The sequence below is a fragment of the Saccopteryx bilineata genome, chromosome 4, assembly GCF_036850765.1.
Source record: "Saccopteryx bilineata isolate mSacBil1 chromosome 4, mSacBil1_pri_phased_curated, whole genome shotgun sequence".
Taxonomy (NCBI): Eukaryota; Metazoa; Chordata; class Mammalia; order Chiroptera; family Emballonuridae; genus Saccopteryx; species Saccopteryx bilineata.
The window spans coordinates 62,864,522-62,881,257 of record NC_089493.1 but is presented as its reverse complement, the minus strand read 5'-3'; the positions used below and the strand labels follow the sequence as shown (position 1 = coordinate 62,881,257).

The 16,736-nt window shown below is 33.4% G+C and overlaps 1 protein-coding gene across 12 annotated transcripts in view; it reads left to right on the top strand.

Moving 5' to 3' along the window:
• Positions 1-16,736, top strand: part of TCF12 (transcription factor 12) — a 374,569-nt gene that overhangs the window by 308,554 nt on the left and 49,279 nt on the right. The window contains exon 1 of one of the 12 annotated variants that reach the window (XM_066276127.1): positions 8,733-8,932. The exons of 9 other annotated variants lie outside the window; for them this stretch is intronic. In XM_066276127.1, the coding sequence (XP_066132224.1) occupies positions 8,864-8,932 (69 nt within the window). In that variant the 5' untranslated portion in view covers positions 8,733-8,863. Of the gene's footprint in view, positions 1-8,732; positions 8,933-16,736 lie in introns of those variants that run through there. 2 more of the 12 variants (XM_066276125.1, XM_066276126.1) reach the window with 2 other exon arrangements.

Genomic DNA, 16,736 nt, shown 5'->3' with positions numbered 1-16,736 from the left:
GGGCCGGACTATAAAAAAAACTATGAACAAATCCCTATGCACACTGCACATATCTTATTTTAAAATAAAAAAACAAAACGGGAACAGATACAATATTTAAAATAAAGAACAAGTAAATTTAAATCAACAAACTGACCAGTATTTCAAAGGGAACTATGCTTCTCTCACTGACCACCAATGAAAGAGGTGCCCCTTCCAGAAGTGCGGGGGGGGGGGGGGGGATAAATGGCCTCAGGGGGCCGCATGCGTAGTTTGGGGACCCCTGCTGTAGAGGCTTATATGTTTATTTGAAGGACATGACCAAAATCTTTTATTTTCCAGATGATGCTTTGTTAAAAATAAAGTGTTTGACTTGTGGATCAAATGGCACATTAGTGAGAAACAAAAATTGTTATCAAACTAATTGAACAATGAGAAAGTTCAGTAAAAGTTAACTATTGGTAAGATATCAACCTTTTTCTCTCTTTTTTAACTGCTTTGTTCTAGACACTAGAAAACTCTTTAAAAAGATGTTAGTTTTAAATGGAAATATTACTAAGTAATGGAAGTATGTTACTAAACTTGTAAAAATAATTAATTTGCTAGCATCAATGCTGTTAGAATGCAAAGCATTTGTACTCTTTTCTTAGAACTGAGAAGCTGTAATTATGTTTTAGGATTCCCTTTTGTATCAACCTTTCGTGTGAGGCTTTAGGCTTTTAATCAAACCACTTGCAGAGATGATTATAAAAATACAGTTCAGGGTTGGTATGGACACTGGGTATTATCTATGCCAGTGAGTCACAGCCTGAGTCTTCAAAAATAATAATCTGACAAGGTGTAAAATGTTTCAGAATACCTAACAAATTGTGTACTTTACTAAAATAAAATTATTGATGCTAGTTAAAACAGTAAATTTCTTTCTTTTTTTTATTTTCTTTTAAGTGAGAGGAGGGGAGATAATGAGACAGACTACCCGCATGCAACCTATCTGGGGCTGGTGCTTGGACCAACAGAGTTATCCTCAGTGCCTGGGGCAATGCCGGAACCAATCCAGCCACTGGCAGCAGGAGGGGAAGATGGGAGAGGGGGAGAGATAGAGAAGCAGATGGTTGCTTCTCCTGTGTGCACTAACTGGGAATCGAACCCAGGACATCTATAATCTATATACCATGGTGCCAACGCTCTATCCACTGATCCAACTGGCCAGAGCTAGCAAATTCTTTTATTAGAATTATTGAATATTTTAGCTCAGCATGGCAATGCTTCATTTTCCTTTTAATCAGGATTTCTGAATGGAAGTTACATTGCTTTGTGTTTGTTTTTTAACAGGGAAAAATATTCATTATAACTCAATAAAAAGGAATTTGGGAGACCAAAATCTTTTAAAATAGGAAGTCAGTGTTTTGGGTGGAGTAGATAATAAAAGGTTTTATTGGTGGTGAAATAGCTAGGAAATCTTTGGCCTAGTTTAATGCTTGCATTTTGCAGAAATGGAAACTTAGGCTCAGGGAAAGTCAAAACCTAGCCTAAACTCTCATGCCTCCTAAGAGGGCAGCTAAAACCTGGATTCCTATTTTCTGACTCCAAGTCCAGTGCTCTTTTTCTTTTTTTTTTCTTTTTTCTTTTTTTGTATTTTTCTGAAGCTGGAAACAGGGAGAGACAGTCAGACAGACTCCCGCATGCACCCGACCGGTGTCCACCCGGCACACCCACCAGGGGGCGATGTTCTGCCCTTCCGGGGGGGGGGGGGGTCGCTCTGCCACACCAGAGCCATTCTAGCTCCTGGAGCAGAGGCCAAGGAGCCATCCCCAGCGCCCGGGCCATCTTTGCTCCAATGGAGCCTTGGCTGCGGGAGGGGAAGAGACAGAGAGGAAGGAGGGGTGGAGAAGCAAATGGGCGCTTCTCCTATGTGCCCTGGCCGGGAATCGAACCCGGGTCCCCAGCACGCCAGGCCGACACTCTACCGCTGAGCCAACCGGCCAGGGCCTAGTGCTCTTTTTCATCATGGGATCTGACATCACAGTGTCTGAAACCTGAGTAGCCTATCTCACATTGCAGAGTACTAATGAGTGGTAGGAAGAATACTTCTGCCCTATTGTGTATAGATGTGATATAAATACATAGAACAAGCAACTTAACAGATTTCTTCTTCAAAGTTTTGTGTCTGTTTCCCAGTCTGTCTGGTAAGGGACACTTATTGTTGGGGTGGTATATTGCCTTTACTGGTGAAGTGTACTAAACATTAGTCAAACTTTATTTTGTTTTTGCCTTGTTCTGTGTTGAACTGACACCATCTCCCATCTCCTTCCTGCCTATTCTTACCTCTTTGGATGTGTTTTCAAAATGAAATAATATATGGCTTTTGTTGCTAGTGGTCACTATACTTATTAGTAAAAAACCCTACTTTTTAAGATACGTAGTTCTTTTCATAAATTCAGGATCTGCGTGATTTCTTCAGTGAGTATAGCTAAAATTAACTCTGCTTTGTTACCTGATTGTTAAAAATGTGAGGCAGGATGATTTGGTAGACTCTCATTATTTGATTAATTATATGAAGTATTAAGAAAATTTCTGCCACTAACAAGAATTTTTACTGAAACAAAACATAGACTGGGGGCCAGAAATAACATATTATTTAGAATCTTGAAATGGTTCTAGGCTAAAATGCAGATGTTACTTCTTGTCTCTTTAAAAATAATTTTAGAATAAAATTTCTTGGTACTGTTTCATTTCTCATAAATTGAAAGGATCTGGCTCTTTCCAGCTTGGAAGAAAAAAAAATTGCACAAGGCAGAAAAAGAAACAGACAGATGGGTGGCATTTTCCTTAAGCGAGAGCTACCTCAACCCAAAGCCAAATTGTTTGCCTTCTACAGATGATTTTTTAAAATAACTTTGTTTGCTTATAGTTTTATTTTGTTGTCAGGTTGCCTAATAAGTCAATAGTGCAAAGCCTTGTCCATCCTTGGAAGCTCTTCAGAAGTTCTGGGTTACTGAGAAATGTAAAAACCTGGGTGTCTTCTTCGTTGTTGTTTCTTTTTTTACTTGTGTGCACACCATTAGGCAGTCCTGTGATTATAGAGCCATGTGCAGGAAAATTAATCAAGTTGCAACATAATGATTCTCTTACCCTGTTATTTCAAGTATGTAGTAAATGAGAAGTGACCAACTGCAATCCATGTAGGAAAAGAATGGACAGTCAAGAGTTGCAGGGGTTACTAGGGAGGGGGAGACTTGAATATTTCAAAGAAAACCACTTTGTTATTCTGAGTTTGTAGTTTAAAAATGCAGTTTGCTTCAGGTTTTATATATTCTCAGGAATTAAAGTTCTCTCATTTGAAGGGGAGTCTAATGATGACGCTTTGTATGATTTGTCAATTCTGTTAGTGTTGATGTCAGAGGGATACTATTTATTTACCTCACTCAGAAAGAGAAGAATTTGCTTTCTCCTCCAGGAGGTATGGCTGTTTTACACATCCTCATTAGAGTCATATGGTTGTCAAAAGGGAAGTTAAACAAGTATTCTTTTACCCTATAAATGCAATTTAGGTAGCTGATTGTTTCTGTTGACTATACAGAAACAAATACAAGTAAGTATTTTCTTACTTGTTAACCATTAAGCATTTCTAAAGCTCAAGTTAGACTATAGAGATTTTTGTCAACAAATAATAAGAAATCTGATGTTCTGTGAGACAGGTGATGTGATTTGTGAATTTTAGCATGTGCTTTTACTCTGCTCTTAAGAAATTTATGGGTATTGATCTCCTTATTCCCAACCAATATCGAAATAAGTACTGGTAACTCAGACCAATATATAATATCATTCAGTGTAACTCTGATTATTGGTTTGGCTAAGTTTAGGTGCTCACAAATAAGGTATAATTAAATCTTTTTTTTCAGTGTCACCTGAATAAAGGTCACAAAATCAAGTCTTTGATTTTTAATATATTCATACAATGGAAAGGCAATATTCACAAGCCTTTTTACTGATTGATCAGTATCAGCAAGATGAGTGATATTATTGAATTAGAAGATGCAATATATGATTTTACATCAATAGCATTATCTTTACATTGGATGTTATTGGATTAGTTTAAGACAGCAGAGGCATTATTTCACTAGAATTTTATATTTTTTCCTTTTTTGTGAAAGTAAAGTTTCTAAATTACGAGGATATTGAAAAAAGACCAATGTTATGAACACTTAGGAATGACTTTTCATGTTTTTTCCAAAGCATATACTAGAATCTGCAATAATAATGTTTAGATATAAAACCTGGACTTTGGTATCTGACTTGGTGTCTGATTTAGTTAGCCGGGCTAACTATTACAGCACACATAGGAAACAGCATGCATTCACAAGTCATCTCTCCACAAGCTGAGGAAGAGGAGGCATTGAGAAGGGTCTTTTGCTTTGAATCTGTCCACTTGATGATTCTTTGGCTTGTTATCCTCTTAAACCTATCTTCACCCCCCCCCCTCCTTTGCAGTCGATCATTTGTTAGTTATTTATTGAATTTCACACTTTAGGAAAATATAAAGTTTATTTATGGAATTATTTATTTTTATTTATTTATATTTTTTTTACAGAGACAGAGGGAAAGTCAGAGAGAGGGATAGATAGGGACAGACAGGAACGGAGAGAGATGAGAAGCATCAATCATTAGTTTTTCGTTGTGACACCTTAGTTGCTCATTGATTGCTTTCTCATATGTGCCATGACCGCGGGCCTTCAGCAGACTGAGTAACCCCTTGCTCAAGCTGACAACCTTGGGGTCTTGAACCTGGGTCCTCCACATCCCAGTCCGACGTTCTATCCACTGTGCCATCGCCTGGTCAGGCCATTTATGGAATTATTCACATGTGAATTTTATTTGGCATCTTTTATCACATTACAAGTCTTGTTTTTCAGGAATTGATTCACTTAGAATTAATGTTGAAACTTTTCAAGAGGAATTCTATGAGGAAGTTTTAGGGCCCCCCCCCCCAGCCAGTTCTTCTGTCCTTCTGGGACACTGGAATGTTGCCTGCTTATTTTTAGAAAAAATGTACAATAGGATTAACCACTATCTGGCATTAACTAAGTAATTAATTCAAGGTATGTGATTTAGTTTAAGTTTTTTCTTGAAAATATTTTAAATTTTTGAAACATTCTTGCATTAAGGGCAGTTTTAAAAATAGATTTGAGAATTATAGTGATCCAGGTATTGGGGATGAAGAAGAGCTAATAAAATAGATTAAAATACTGCCTGGTTAATCCCAAGAAATAGTGCATAGCTCTCCAAGGAAGATCTGCCCATTTCCCCAAATTCAGAAAAATAAGGAAAAAGGAAATTTCTGCATGGGGATCTGAACTGGAAACTGAAATAGCCACAAAGTCCCTACCTAGTAGACTTTCTGAAAACATCTTTTCTTAAATCTTCAGTAAAGAAGCATGTTGCTTAGGCAAAGCACTCTGTAGCTTTTTCTTATCTAGTTTAGATCTGTGCCTGATGACTATTGGAATGGCAGAAAACATCACACATCCTGAACCATTCATGAGGGTAAGCATATTTGAAAATTGGAAAAATGCAATAATCCTCAAACCAGGAATCATCAGTTTGCTAGTAAAATATGTGTGGCTCCAAGTCATATTTTTCCAGAGTTCTCTGACATTTTTATTAATTATGTTGCCCATGTGCACAGTATGTTCATTTGGCTATGAAACTTGGTGACTTTTTAGATTTTGGACTGGGAGTGTGAATATTGAGTCAGATCCCATTGTCTTAGAATAAACACACATACTTACGTAGATTTGTGGGCGGAAACAATTCAGGATAAAAAAGCATGACATGTGGAGCTCCTGTGCAGACTGCATGTCTATCTGAAACCAGATTTAAATAGTGGCCCTGTCTCCAGCTGACTCGTTTTGTCAGATGGAGTCACAGGATTAACCCTTGACATGTTCCTTTAAAAAAAAAAAGGCAAAGATTAAACAACTGCATTGACTAGAGCAGCACTTGATCCATCTCTATGCATTTTTTCCTGTAATGTGATTCTCCTTAAGAAAAAAATTGTGCTCCAGCTGTTACACAGATTAGATTAAATTTTTCCAAAAATATTTTTGAGGAAGAGAAAAAAGACTTTACTATAGAAGATAATTAGTAATTGTGATAAAGAAAATAACTGTCCATACCAACCAATTTTAGCTTCTTTGGGGTAAGGCAACTTCAAAAAGATGATATTTTGGTGCAACAATGTTAAAAGACCTTTCCATAATGTACAAGTAAAATACGGGAACATTTTCTTTAGATCACCACCAGTTTTGTGTGTGTGCGTATGATTTACTGTGTTTGAGGAATGAGTTTAATGCCATATATATGTAGATCTACCTTCCTCTACCACCACCCCCGTTCCTAGATACAGTCTTTATTAGGCAATTGTGTATACGCAGTGAATGTTTTGGGTACTGGGGAAGAGGGTTCTTAAATACCCTTGTATGGCTTTTGTATCTGTGTTTTTAAGAGGAGGAATGAAGAGTAGAAACAATAGCTTTTAATTACTTACTCGACTGTTTAGAAACTTATATTTTACATTCAGGTTTCATGTTTAAGAGCAAATCTTACCTAATTACTTAATAAACTGCTTTAGAACAGTAAGATATGCTGTCTGACTTTATTCTGAATTTCTTTTTTACTTGGATATCTGTTTATTCCTGTCAGTATCATATGGTTGCTTCTATACTAAAGAATGAATGATGAAATACTAAAATTTTTGTCGTGCTTTTACTAGCCAAGATTGCATAATTGAAATTACATTATGCTTTTGTTTTATTAGACAACATAGTACTCTCTCTCTCTCTCTCTCTCTCTCTCTCTTTTTTGGCAAGCCCCAGAGAAGCTTAGCTACTGTAGGTGGGGTTTTTTTTAAACCAATGTATAAAAGTTTTCTCAGGTTGGAATAATGATTGTAGGAAGAAAATGTTGGAAGTATTGTCAGTGCTTTCTGACTCCTTCCTCCATCCTGCCTCACTTTCTATTCAAGAGTAAGGTTTTCAATAAATTTTTTCATCTTTAAGAAAAAAAGGAAATTTCATTTTAGATGGTTTTTCTTTTTCTTTTTTTTTTATAGCTGTTTTGTTAGAGAAAGACTGTGTCGATGAAAGACTAAAATTTACTTGAATGGTTTTAAGGCATGGCATTGTTAATTGTAAATCAAAGCTTTTTACACAGTTCTGTCAGGATTGAAATGGGTCTTTGTGGTCTCTCAGGAGGGAGGAAGTTACAAACCACTCTGCAGACTGGCATTTTAATAGTCTGCTGTACAGTGATGTTCTTTTGCAGCTGCTGCTTAGCCTTTTCTATATCTGGAGAGTGTGGGGAAGCTTTATTGTTACTCTGATATCATCAGCTTTTAAAACGTGAAGTTAGCTGGCCTTATTGTCTGGTTTTGTTTTATTACTATAATTTGATCAGTATGTTTCATAAGAATGAGGAGGTGGTCCCTTTTAGAATATTTCTAAGTTAGAGAAGTTCTGCTTTATAAAAGATACCTTTTTAAAAAAAGTAACTTTCCCCTTTTTTGCAGCCTGTGAGCTCTGATTAACAGAGTTCTGTTAGAACCTATAGGGCACAGGAAGAAGAGCTATTACAAAGAGGTTTTGATGGGGGTATATCAGGAAAAGGTTGCTGTTCTCTTTTTTTGTCCATACCAAAAGACAAATAGAAAACTTTAAATAACAAAAGTTTGTGTGTGAAAAATACATATTTGCAGACAATGTCTAGAACCTTTTGACTTCTAAATATAACAAATTTTTTAAATCTATGAGATTCCCGCACTTATTATTTTTCCATTTTGAGAAATTTGAGTATTAACACTAAAATATAACTATATAAACTTTTTTATGAACAATAATAAACTTGGAGAAAAGAGCTCTAAGAAGCCTTTTTTTTAAGTTATCAGCTAGAATGTATTCAATACATTTTGTCTGTTACACACACTGGCTTTTCATACTTTTTTTATAAGGGAATACATAACCTTGATTGTTTTTTCTATTTAATTTCTGAATTGCTTAATACATATTAGATATTCTAGAAGAGTGCAGGTTCATTATAAACTTGTAATTGGTGTTATGATGAGGAATTTAAGAAGTTTAATAACAAAAAATCTATTTTTTGGACTGAACATTTTCATAAAATGTGTTCCTTTCCCTTCTTTTTCAATATGATTTTTATAATTTAAAAAGAATCATTGTTTGTTCTAACTAGTTAAGTGGTACTTACATGACAAGTCCGCTTTCTCCAGGAAGTGATTTTGTACTAAGCTTAACTCCCTAGATCCTTCTTGTTACACATGATTCAGTGTTTCCAATTCCTGATTGCTTGATCATGTGTTTATCAAAGTTGGAAGCAACTTTAGATCACGCCAGATGGTAATGTTGCTAGAGGTGTGGCAAACTAGGTTTTCTTGCCACAAGTGCTCTAATTTAATTAAAACTAAAACCAGATTAGCAGATCTGTCAGTTTGCCTTTCTTTGAAATAGATAGATAATCTCATATGACAAAAATAATAATTCCTTGGGATATTTATTTCCAGGACATTCTTTTTTTTATTATTTAGCATTTGTAAGTGACTTGTTTTTGTTTTTTTTTAATATCCTAAAGTTTGTCTTGTTGGTCTCCTCCACAATGCAAAGACTTACTAGAAATTGAAAGAAGTTACTTACAGCATAAACCCTCCCTCTCTGCTCTGTGAGTTGGTTCAGTCCTGTTTTGCATAAGTTCCTTTTGAGTAGATCCATGTGTGGATGCATAGTGCTGAACTCTTAACTCTGGCTGTGTGGATGTATGTCTGGGAGAAAAGCTGTGTGCATTAGCTGCAAACAGTAACATTTTCAAAATCAACATGTATTGTGCTTATCCTGTTCCTGGAATGGGCAGCAATTCTTTGATGTATTACTACAATGGGAAAACGGTAAGTCTTTTTTCTTTGTTCATATAGCTTCTGACTGGTTTGTTGTATGGAAAGCAGTGTAGATTAATTGCTTTTTATTAAAATCTGTAAGGTTTTGTTTTATCATTTTCTATAATACATTTAGATTATGTATTTCTTTGTAAGAAGTGTCAGTAAAGTGTCTTTGACGGAGTTACTCAATAGTTGTTGGCTTTTATTTCTAAAATAGTACAGAATATAAACTTGAATTTGTGACTTATTTTTAATACCTTATTTCTTTACTAGCAGTGAGCTTGAAAGTACCTTTGGTTTAATGTTTTATTATCTTGTAAACATAATCTATATATAAAGGACACACACATAATAGACAGAGAGGATTATTTAATACTTTCTAGATAGAAAGCAAAGATGAAAGTCATATTGGATATTCATAAAAATAACAAGTATGAAGCTCTGGGAATGATTAAGAAAGCAGTCAGCTAGTGAGGGCCGTATTTCCTGTTTGGAGTTTCAGGTCCAGAGCCTGACTTTACTGGGATACCATCTGTTTCCAATCAAACTAGAATTTTGACCCTGTACAGATTCATAAAATAAATCACTATTTTTCAAAGAATGTATTTATACATTTCCCAAAGAATGTACTTCTGGTCAATTTACAGCACATGGTTAGATGTTTTAAGATAATACCTTTCTGTGTTGCTAAGTGAAATCTTTCTATTCTTTACTTAGTATTAATTATTTAATATGTTTTTGCAAAAATATCTCTAAGTCAGAAGATTTTGTATATTCTAAAAAGAAAATGAACTATGAACTACCCTGGAAGAGATAATAGGAAGGAATTATCTTTGTAAGATATTTTGTTTCACATTATAAAAATGTTATACTAATGAATAACGATCTTGAGTTTATGTCAAGAATTCAGTGTTTTTTTCTTCAGTCATTTCCCAAGAAAGTTTTCCCTTAGATGTCTTTTTAAATATATATATATACCTAGAGATATATATAGATATATATATAGTTAACTATATATCTATATATGTATATAGATATCTAGATGATAGATAAATAGGTGATAGATATGACTTTAGTAATTTTTTTTGGTTAGGAGTGAAGGCATTTTTCATGTTAATGTTTGAAATTATAAAGAAAATTTAATCATTTTCTAAAATAGGTATAAAAACCAGATATGTTTTGTCTACCCTTTTTACCACTTTAATGTTTTAAAATAGCACACAGGATGGGGCAAAAGTAGGTTTTCAATTGTTTATATGGAAAAATAATACAATAATTAATAAATAATAATGCAGGAATAAACTCATTTTGCATACTCACAGCTGTAACCTACTTTTGCCCCATCCTGGATGTTTCTAACCAGGGTACATGAGAACTAATGAAAGCACTTTTCCATTCTCTGGTTGCTTTGGTAAGGCCTCTTTAGACTCTTAGCATTTGGTTGTTAACTTTTGGGTATGATTTCTTAATAGATGATAATCAAGCCAAATTACCCTTAAACTCATTAAAAAATACATGTTCACACTGCCCGTGTAAGTAGAGCTTTAAGTATGAGAGATTTAGATGGGGTTGTATGTAAATGAAATTACTTGATCTGTGTATAATTTCCTTGCCAACTGTCTTTCAAATGTGAAAATATTTTTCTTTTATGTCCAATTTTAAGTAAAATAGTCTGTTTGAAGGTGTGTGTGTGTGTGTGTGTGTGTTTTCAGTAAAATTAATTATACAGGACCCTTGAAGTGGAGAAACTATAACTCAAATTGAGTTTAGATTTGATTCTTTTCGAGAGCACAGATCACTCTATTACAACATTTCTCTTTGTTCTACATTTGGGGGGGAGCGCAACAGCTTTGATCGTATTAAGTATTTCCAGGCTTAGTGTAGATGACAAAGCTGGTATGGTAGAGAAGTGTAGCCTGAAAATTGATAGCCTGTGCCTGATATAGGTCAGAGGGGACTTTTATGTTCCTGAAAAATGCATAAAGAGATGATATATTTATTGTCTTAGTCATCTGTATCATAAGGCCCTGTTCTTACATATATTTTCTTATATGTATTTTATTTTTACCACCTCTACCTAGTTTTTTACTATTATTCTCTTATAACTCTTCAGTAAGAAAATCATGTGGAAATAAGTACATTATCCAGACTACTTAAATACCTCAATCTTAGTATATATTAGGAAATGTCTACCCATCAATGCTTTATAGTAAAAACTAGCACTTTAAATTAACATTTCTGGACTCTAAGTGAAATATACTTGCTCATTTGAGTTATGGAATTTTTAGATAATTCTCAGTGAATAGGTTAAATTTAAGTTTACATTTTGATTCCATTTTATCAAGTTAAGATGATAGTACAGATTAATATTTTGAAATGCTAATAAGTTCACATTGATTTTATTTTTACAATTCCATTATGGGTATTATGAGAGAGTTGAGAAGTCATTAGTGGTACTGGTCTTAAAGAAAATGCCCGCCCTTTTTTGGTTTTTGTTTTTAAATTTCAAATTTGGTTCCATGTATTTAGAGGATGTTTAGAGATATTTTAATAATAAGACTGACAAACTAGAGGAAAAACAATCAGATTTTATTTTATTTTAGATTATGTGGCCATATTGTATTGTTGGAATATTACAGGCTTGAACACCTGTATACAGAAAAAAAAAGAAGCCAAAAATGTTAACCCTATTTTTCCACTATTTGAAAAGTGATGGGGTTAATGTTTTTGAATTATTCATAACTTTAGTGTAGGTGTATTCTCTACCATACTGTAAGATAGTAATACATGTTTATGATAGAGAACTAAAAACTATTTTAGTATTTTCTATTTTTTGAGATTTTAAAAAAAATAGCCAAAATAAAAATAGTAAGGAATAATGGGTTTTTGAAATTCCTTATATATAAAGAATTTGGCCTACATTCAGTTTTCTCATTAACATGACTAAGTTGTATCCTTTATGCAGAAAGGTAGAAAGTCTTAGAGGTAAAGTAGGAGAAAGTTTTGGGAAGAGAGGATTCCTCCGGTTTTCTTTGCCTTTATGATTCTGGAGTTTTGGCCTTCCTCTGATCTGATCAGCCTCTATTTTCTAAGCCTTGAACTGAAGATGTTACAGAGTAGTCCAGGTATAAAAACCACAGCACGTACAGGCATGATGCTCTTTTAATTGTATCGGGGTTATTTTAATCTTTAATTAGAGACAACACAGAAATCCAAGTTTTAAAACTCAAGCTTAAAAACACATTTTGAATATTGAGCTTCTTTGTATGGACTCTGGGAAAGAAGGGACAGGAACTAGCATGATTATAAGGGCTACTCTGTGTCAGGAGCCATGTGGGGGACTTGATGTTTGCCTCGTTTAATTTCTGCATTCACGCTGTCATTTATCTGTTTCTAGCCTTTTATAAATAAGGGAAATGAGGTTCAGGGATGTTTAGTTCTTGCTCAAGCTCCACCCAGTTAGTAAGTGCTTAAGCCAGAATTGAACACTGGTCTCTCCCAAGAGGAGGTTTTCTCTTTTATGTCATCTAAGAGCAAATAAACTAGCCTCCATAGGACAAGGCCAAACTTCACTTGTCCTTACCTACCATTTGTATAAAAACATACTGCAATGGAAAGAATGTTACTGGGAAAAACACTAGCCCATTCCTAAAAATAAATGTTATTTTACATATATGATCAGGCTAACAATTTTCTGAATAATAATTGATGTGCCCAATCAAGCAAATATTTATTTCTGTTTAAGATAAAGAACTTAAAACTATTCTAAATATGTTTAAAAACTCAGGAAATTACATAATAGGTCTCCTCTTCTAATAGAGCTCATAGTACTAGAAGTTGGGTTAGCCATAGTTTTGGCACCTGCTTGCCCACATAATTTGTGTTTTCATAAGAAGTAGGGTCTCATATAGCTAAAATTGCACTGTAAATATTTCTAAGACTTATTTTTCAAATAAACATTTTCAGTGAATAAAAGCACAGAAACCCATATGAGAGTGTATAGAACTACATTTCTGTTTCATTGGGGATTTTTTGCTAATTAACATGAGAGAGGAAAGAAAGTACAATTAAATTCATTTAAATTTCCATGTCTGTCGGCCCAATAGAATTAAGTCTAATGTGTATAATGAAGAAAACATGAAGTCATTTAATAATTCTCTGAAGGTAGAATACTAATGACATTGAATGACAAGGATTTCCTCTTAAATCTTTGTTTTTCTCTTTACCAAAAATATCTGAAACTATATTCCAGATATGAATCCAAAGAAGTCTTTTTTTCATGATTCAAGTGAACACAAATACCAGTGAGTTAAAACTATAGTCCCTGCCAAAAGAGTATGTTGTCACTCACTGGTCAGCTTTATTAATGTTTTAGAAAGAAATTTGTCATTTTTCACTAGTTAATGAACATGTTAAAGGGATCAGGTGCTATATTGTTGGATCTAAATTTCTTTAAAATGTAAGTAACTAAAAAGTGACATTGATTTGTTCAGTATATTATTCTAGCGTACAGATTTCAAACTCAGTTCCTTAAAAATTCCACAGTTTATTTCTCAGGAAAAAATTTGTGGTTAGTATAGAAATGATAGCAGTTACAGTAAAGAGCTGATGAAATATGCCCAGTGCAGTGCAGTTAACTTGAATAAAAAGTGTGTGCTTGACTTACCTAAGAAGTTTTTCTCACAGTTGAAAATCAGTAATTTCAATGATGCTTCTTTGTAGAAGTAGTCATTGATTTTAAACAGCTTTGTACCAAAGCTGGAATTCTTTTTTCTTATGTTAGAAAAGACATTTTACTTTATTTCAACCCTAAACATGTCTCTGGAAATTCTTGGGAAAAGATGTTGGTCTTTTTGTTTATGAAACTATTGAAAATATAAACATGTATACTTATACCTTTTACAGAAATGCCAACTGTATTTTTAGCAGGCTAATTAGATGAAAAGAATCTTTGATAGAGGTAGGTTGTATGTCCCTGAGTTCATCTTTGTACTTTAGACATTTTGCTTTTTAATGCCTTTTGGTTTCAGTTCTTGTGGTATTTAGTATTGGAACTATCCAAATATTTTCTCCCTCAGGCTTGGAATTAACATAAAAACTGTAGTGTTAGACTGGGCTTTATGGCAAAAAAAAAAAAATCTTATGTCATATTAAAATGTTAAACGCATTGAGATGTTTATTAAATCTATCATTTATATATTAGATATTGGGGAAATTCTTAAATTAGACTTTTGTTTCATAGATTTATTTAAATGTTCTAATGACTATCTGAGTCTATACATAAGATTAGTATTCATGGAAAATAAAGGATCAAAAATGATCAGGAAAATCAATAGGAAACTTCTTTAACTCCTCTGACACTTATCTAGCACTCTTATCAGAGTGAGTATAATTATTAAACAACTTTTATTGACCTGTTTTTGTTTTGTTTTTTTTTACTAAATTCAAGTCCCACAAAATTCAGGAAGCTGTTGTTTGTGTATGTGTTACTATGTGTGGAACTTTGTATAGGTTAATTACCAATAACTAAAAAATAAATTATTATAATAATTACTTAATTTTTTCCCTAATTTTTGAGTATTAACTCTTAAATGTGTACATTTTTAAAATTATTGGTCCAGAGATTTAATTACAGTATTTCAAGGGGGATATGACTTAGGTTGCAGTTTTCTTTTTTCTAGTGACCTAGACGATTTTTTTTCAAGTTTTAAGTATCAACTTGTAAAATTTTTTATAGTTTAATACAAAATATAGTTATGTAAAATATCAGATAAATTAAGTGGATGTTTCTGAATATGATTTTACATCTTTATTTTAAAATTATGATGGTAAATTAGCCAAGTAATTTTATTTAGTTATTTTGGTAAATTGATGAAGATTGTGCTAAAGATGATTTCTATTATTAGCATAAACTTTTTTACATATTAGAGGTCCATGTTAGCAGATATTAAAGCATTTAATGATATTTAACATATCAGAACTTAAAATAATACTATTCAGATCATCTTGACAAAAGAACAAGTAGAAGCTTAAACATTTTGAAATCTTGGTAATAATTTCTGTGTTAGAGAATGTTCAGAAAAATGGATAAGCTTCTCTTTCTTTCTTTCCAAATTAGCTGAAGGTGTTCCCATAATGTTTGAGAATTAAGACTAATTATGGTCTTGGAACTAACTTATGAGACTTCTAGAATATTTCTTTCAAAGTAAGTTACATAATTTTGAACTGCTAGGTGTTGTTCTGTAGTAACCCCTAGTCATGTATGATTATTTTAAATTAATTAAAATAAAATTAAAAATTCATTTCCTCAGTGTGCTACATACCTACATTTGAAATGTTCAAAAGTCACATGTAACTAGTGGCTACTGTATTGTGTAGCACAGATATAGAACACTTCCATCATCAGAGAAACCTCTATTGGACAAGTGCTCATCTAAAGCATTCCTCTCATTTTCTGTGGAAGGTATCTTAATTAAGATATACAGCTATTCTCACATGCTAAAGAAAATTCCCAACTCATCTCCTCATCATTTGGGATATTTAAAAATACCAGCCACCACACAGGCTATTATTTTAAAAAGCATAGAGAATGACATCATCTTTTAACTCATCACTGTGTGTGATAAGATAAAAAGAAAAACTATCTTTTTAACAAAAGCTTTTACTTCTTTGCATCTTTTCTCAATAAGTATCAGGAAATCATTCTGACTCTCTGCCTTGCATAGATGTTTCCAATATTAATTACGTGAAGGATGCATTGAAACCAAGAGAACAGCACACAGCTCCAGTCTCTAAAGCTAAACAGAGTGGGCTGCCTTGAATTTGGAGTTAACCTTATGACTGAACTGAATCATCCAAATAGGAAAAGGAGAATCTGTTTTTGTTAACTTCACTCCATTGATTGTATAAGCTAAAACATTCCAACAATTGTGTGATCACTATTAGGACTAATTGTAAATATTCACCCCTGGAGTACTCTATCACTCTTAAAAAGTCAATTTAGGGGGATGGGATGTGAACATTAAAGATAATAATGTGGATTTGTTATTTTCACCCAGTCCTAACAGTGAAAAGGAGGTACTGTTAGATTTTCAGTTATATATGCATGCAAGTTTAAATAAATGTTATGGTTTTATTCCCCAGACACTCAAAATTTCTCTCATCGCCATTCCTGAAGGAAAAAATATAGTGCTTGGGAAAGAAGACAGACAGTCCCATGATAGCTACTGTGAGCCTAACATTTTTGAATGAAGCTAGGATTCTAAAGATAATTTCTAAGTACCTACCACATTTTAATAAAAATCTTAAATTACTGTACTTAATTGTACCTTCTTTCTATTTTTAAAAAAAATAGTTTAACTCCTGGTAGATTTTAACCATCTTAATGCATACATATATATTCTCTTCTCTTAATTTTAAGATTGTTGTTATACAAAATCGTACTTAAGATTTAAACATATGATTAGATCATTAACTAGAAAAAACTGGCATCTGGATGCAGGTGATCAGATGACATAAGCAGTCTGGTTTTAATTTGTGGCCAGTACTGATTGTAACTAAAAGAGATTTGCTCTTTTTGTGGAATTGGCTATTTCCCTACATCTGGAGTTAATAAAGTCTTTGAGACCACATCAGTTGCTCTTTGCCGCAAGAACTCTTTGATCTAAAAAATTGAGACTGGCACAACTGCTGCTTCATAACATTGCATCTATGTTTTTGCAAGCTATGGTTAAGATAGAAAAGTAACGTTGTTTGGCTGTTAGAAATGCTGTTAGATGGGCCTCTCTGAAAACCATGTTTTTCAAAACATTTT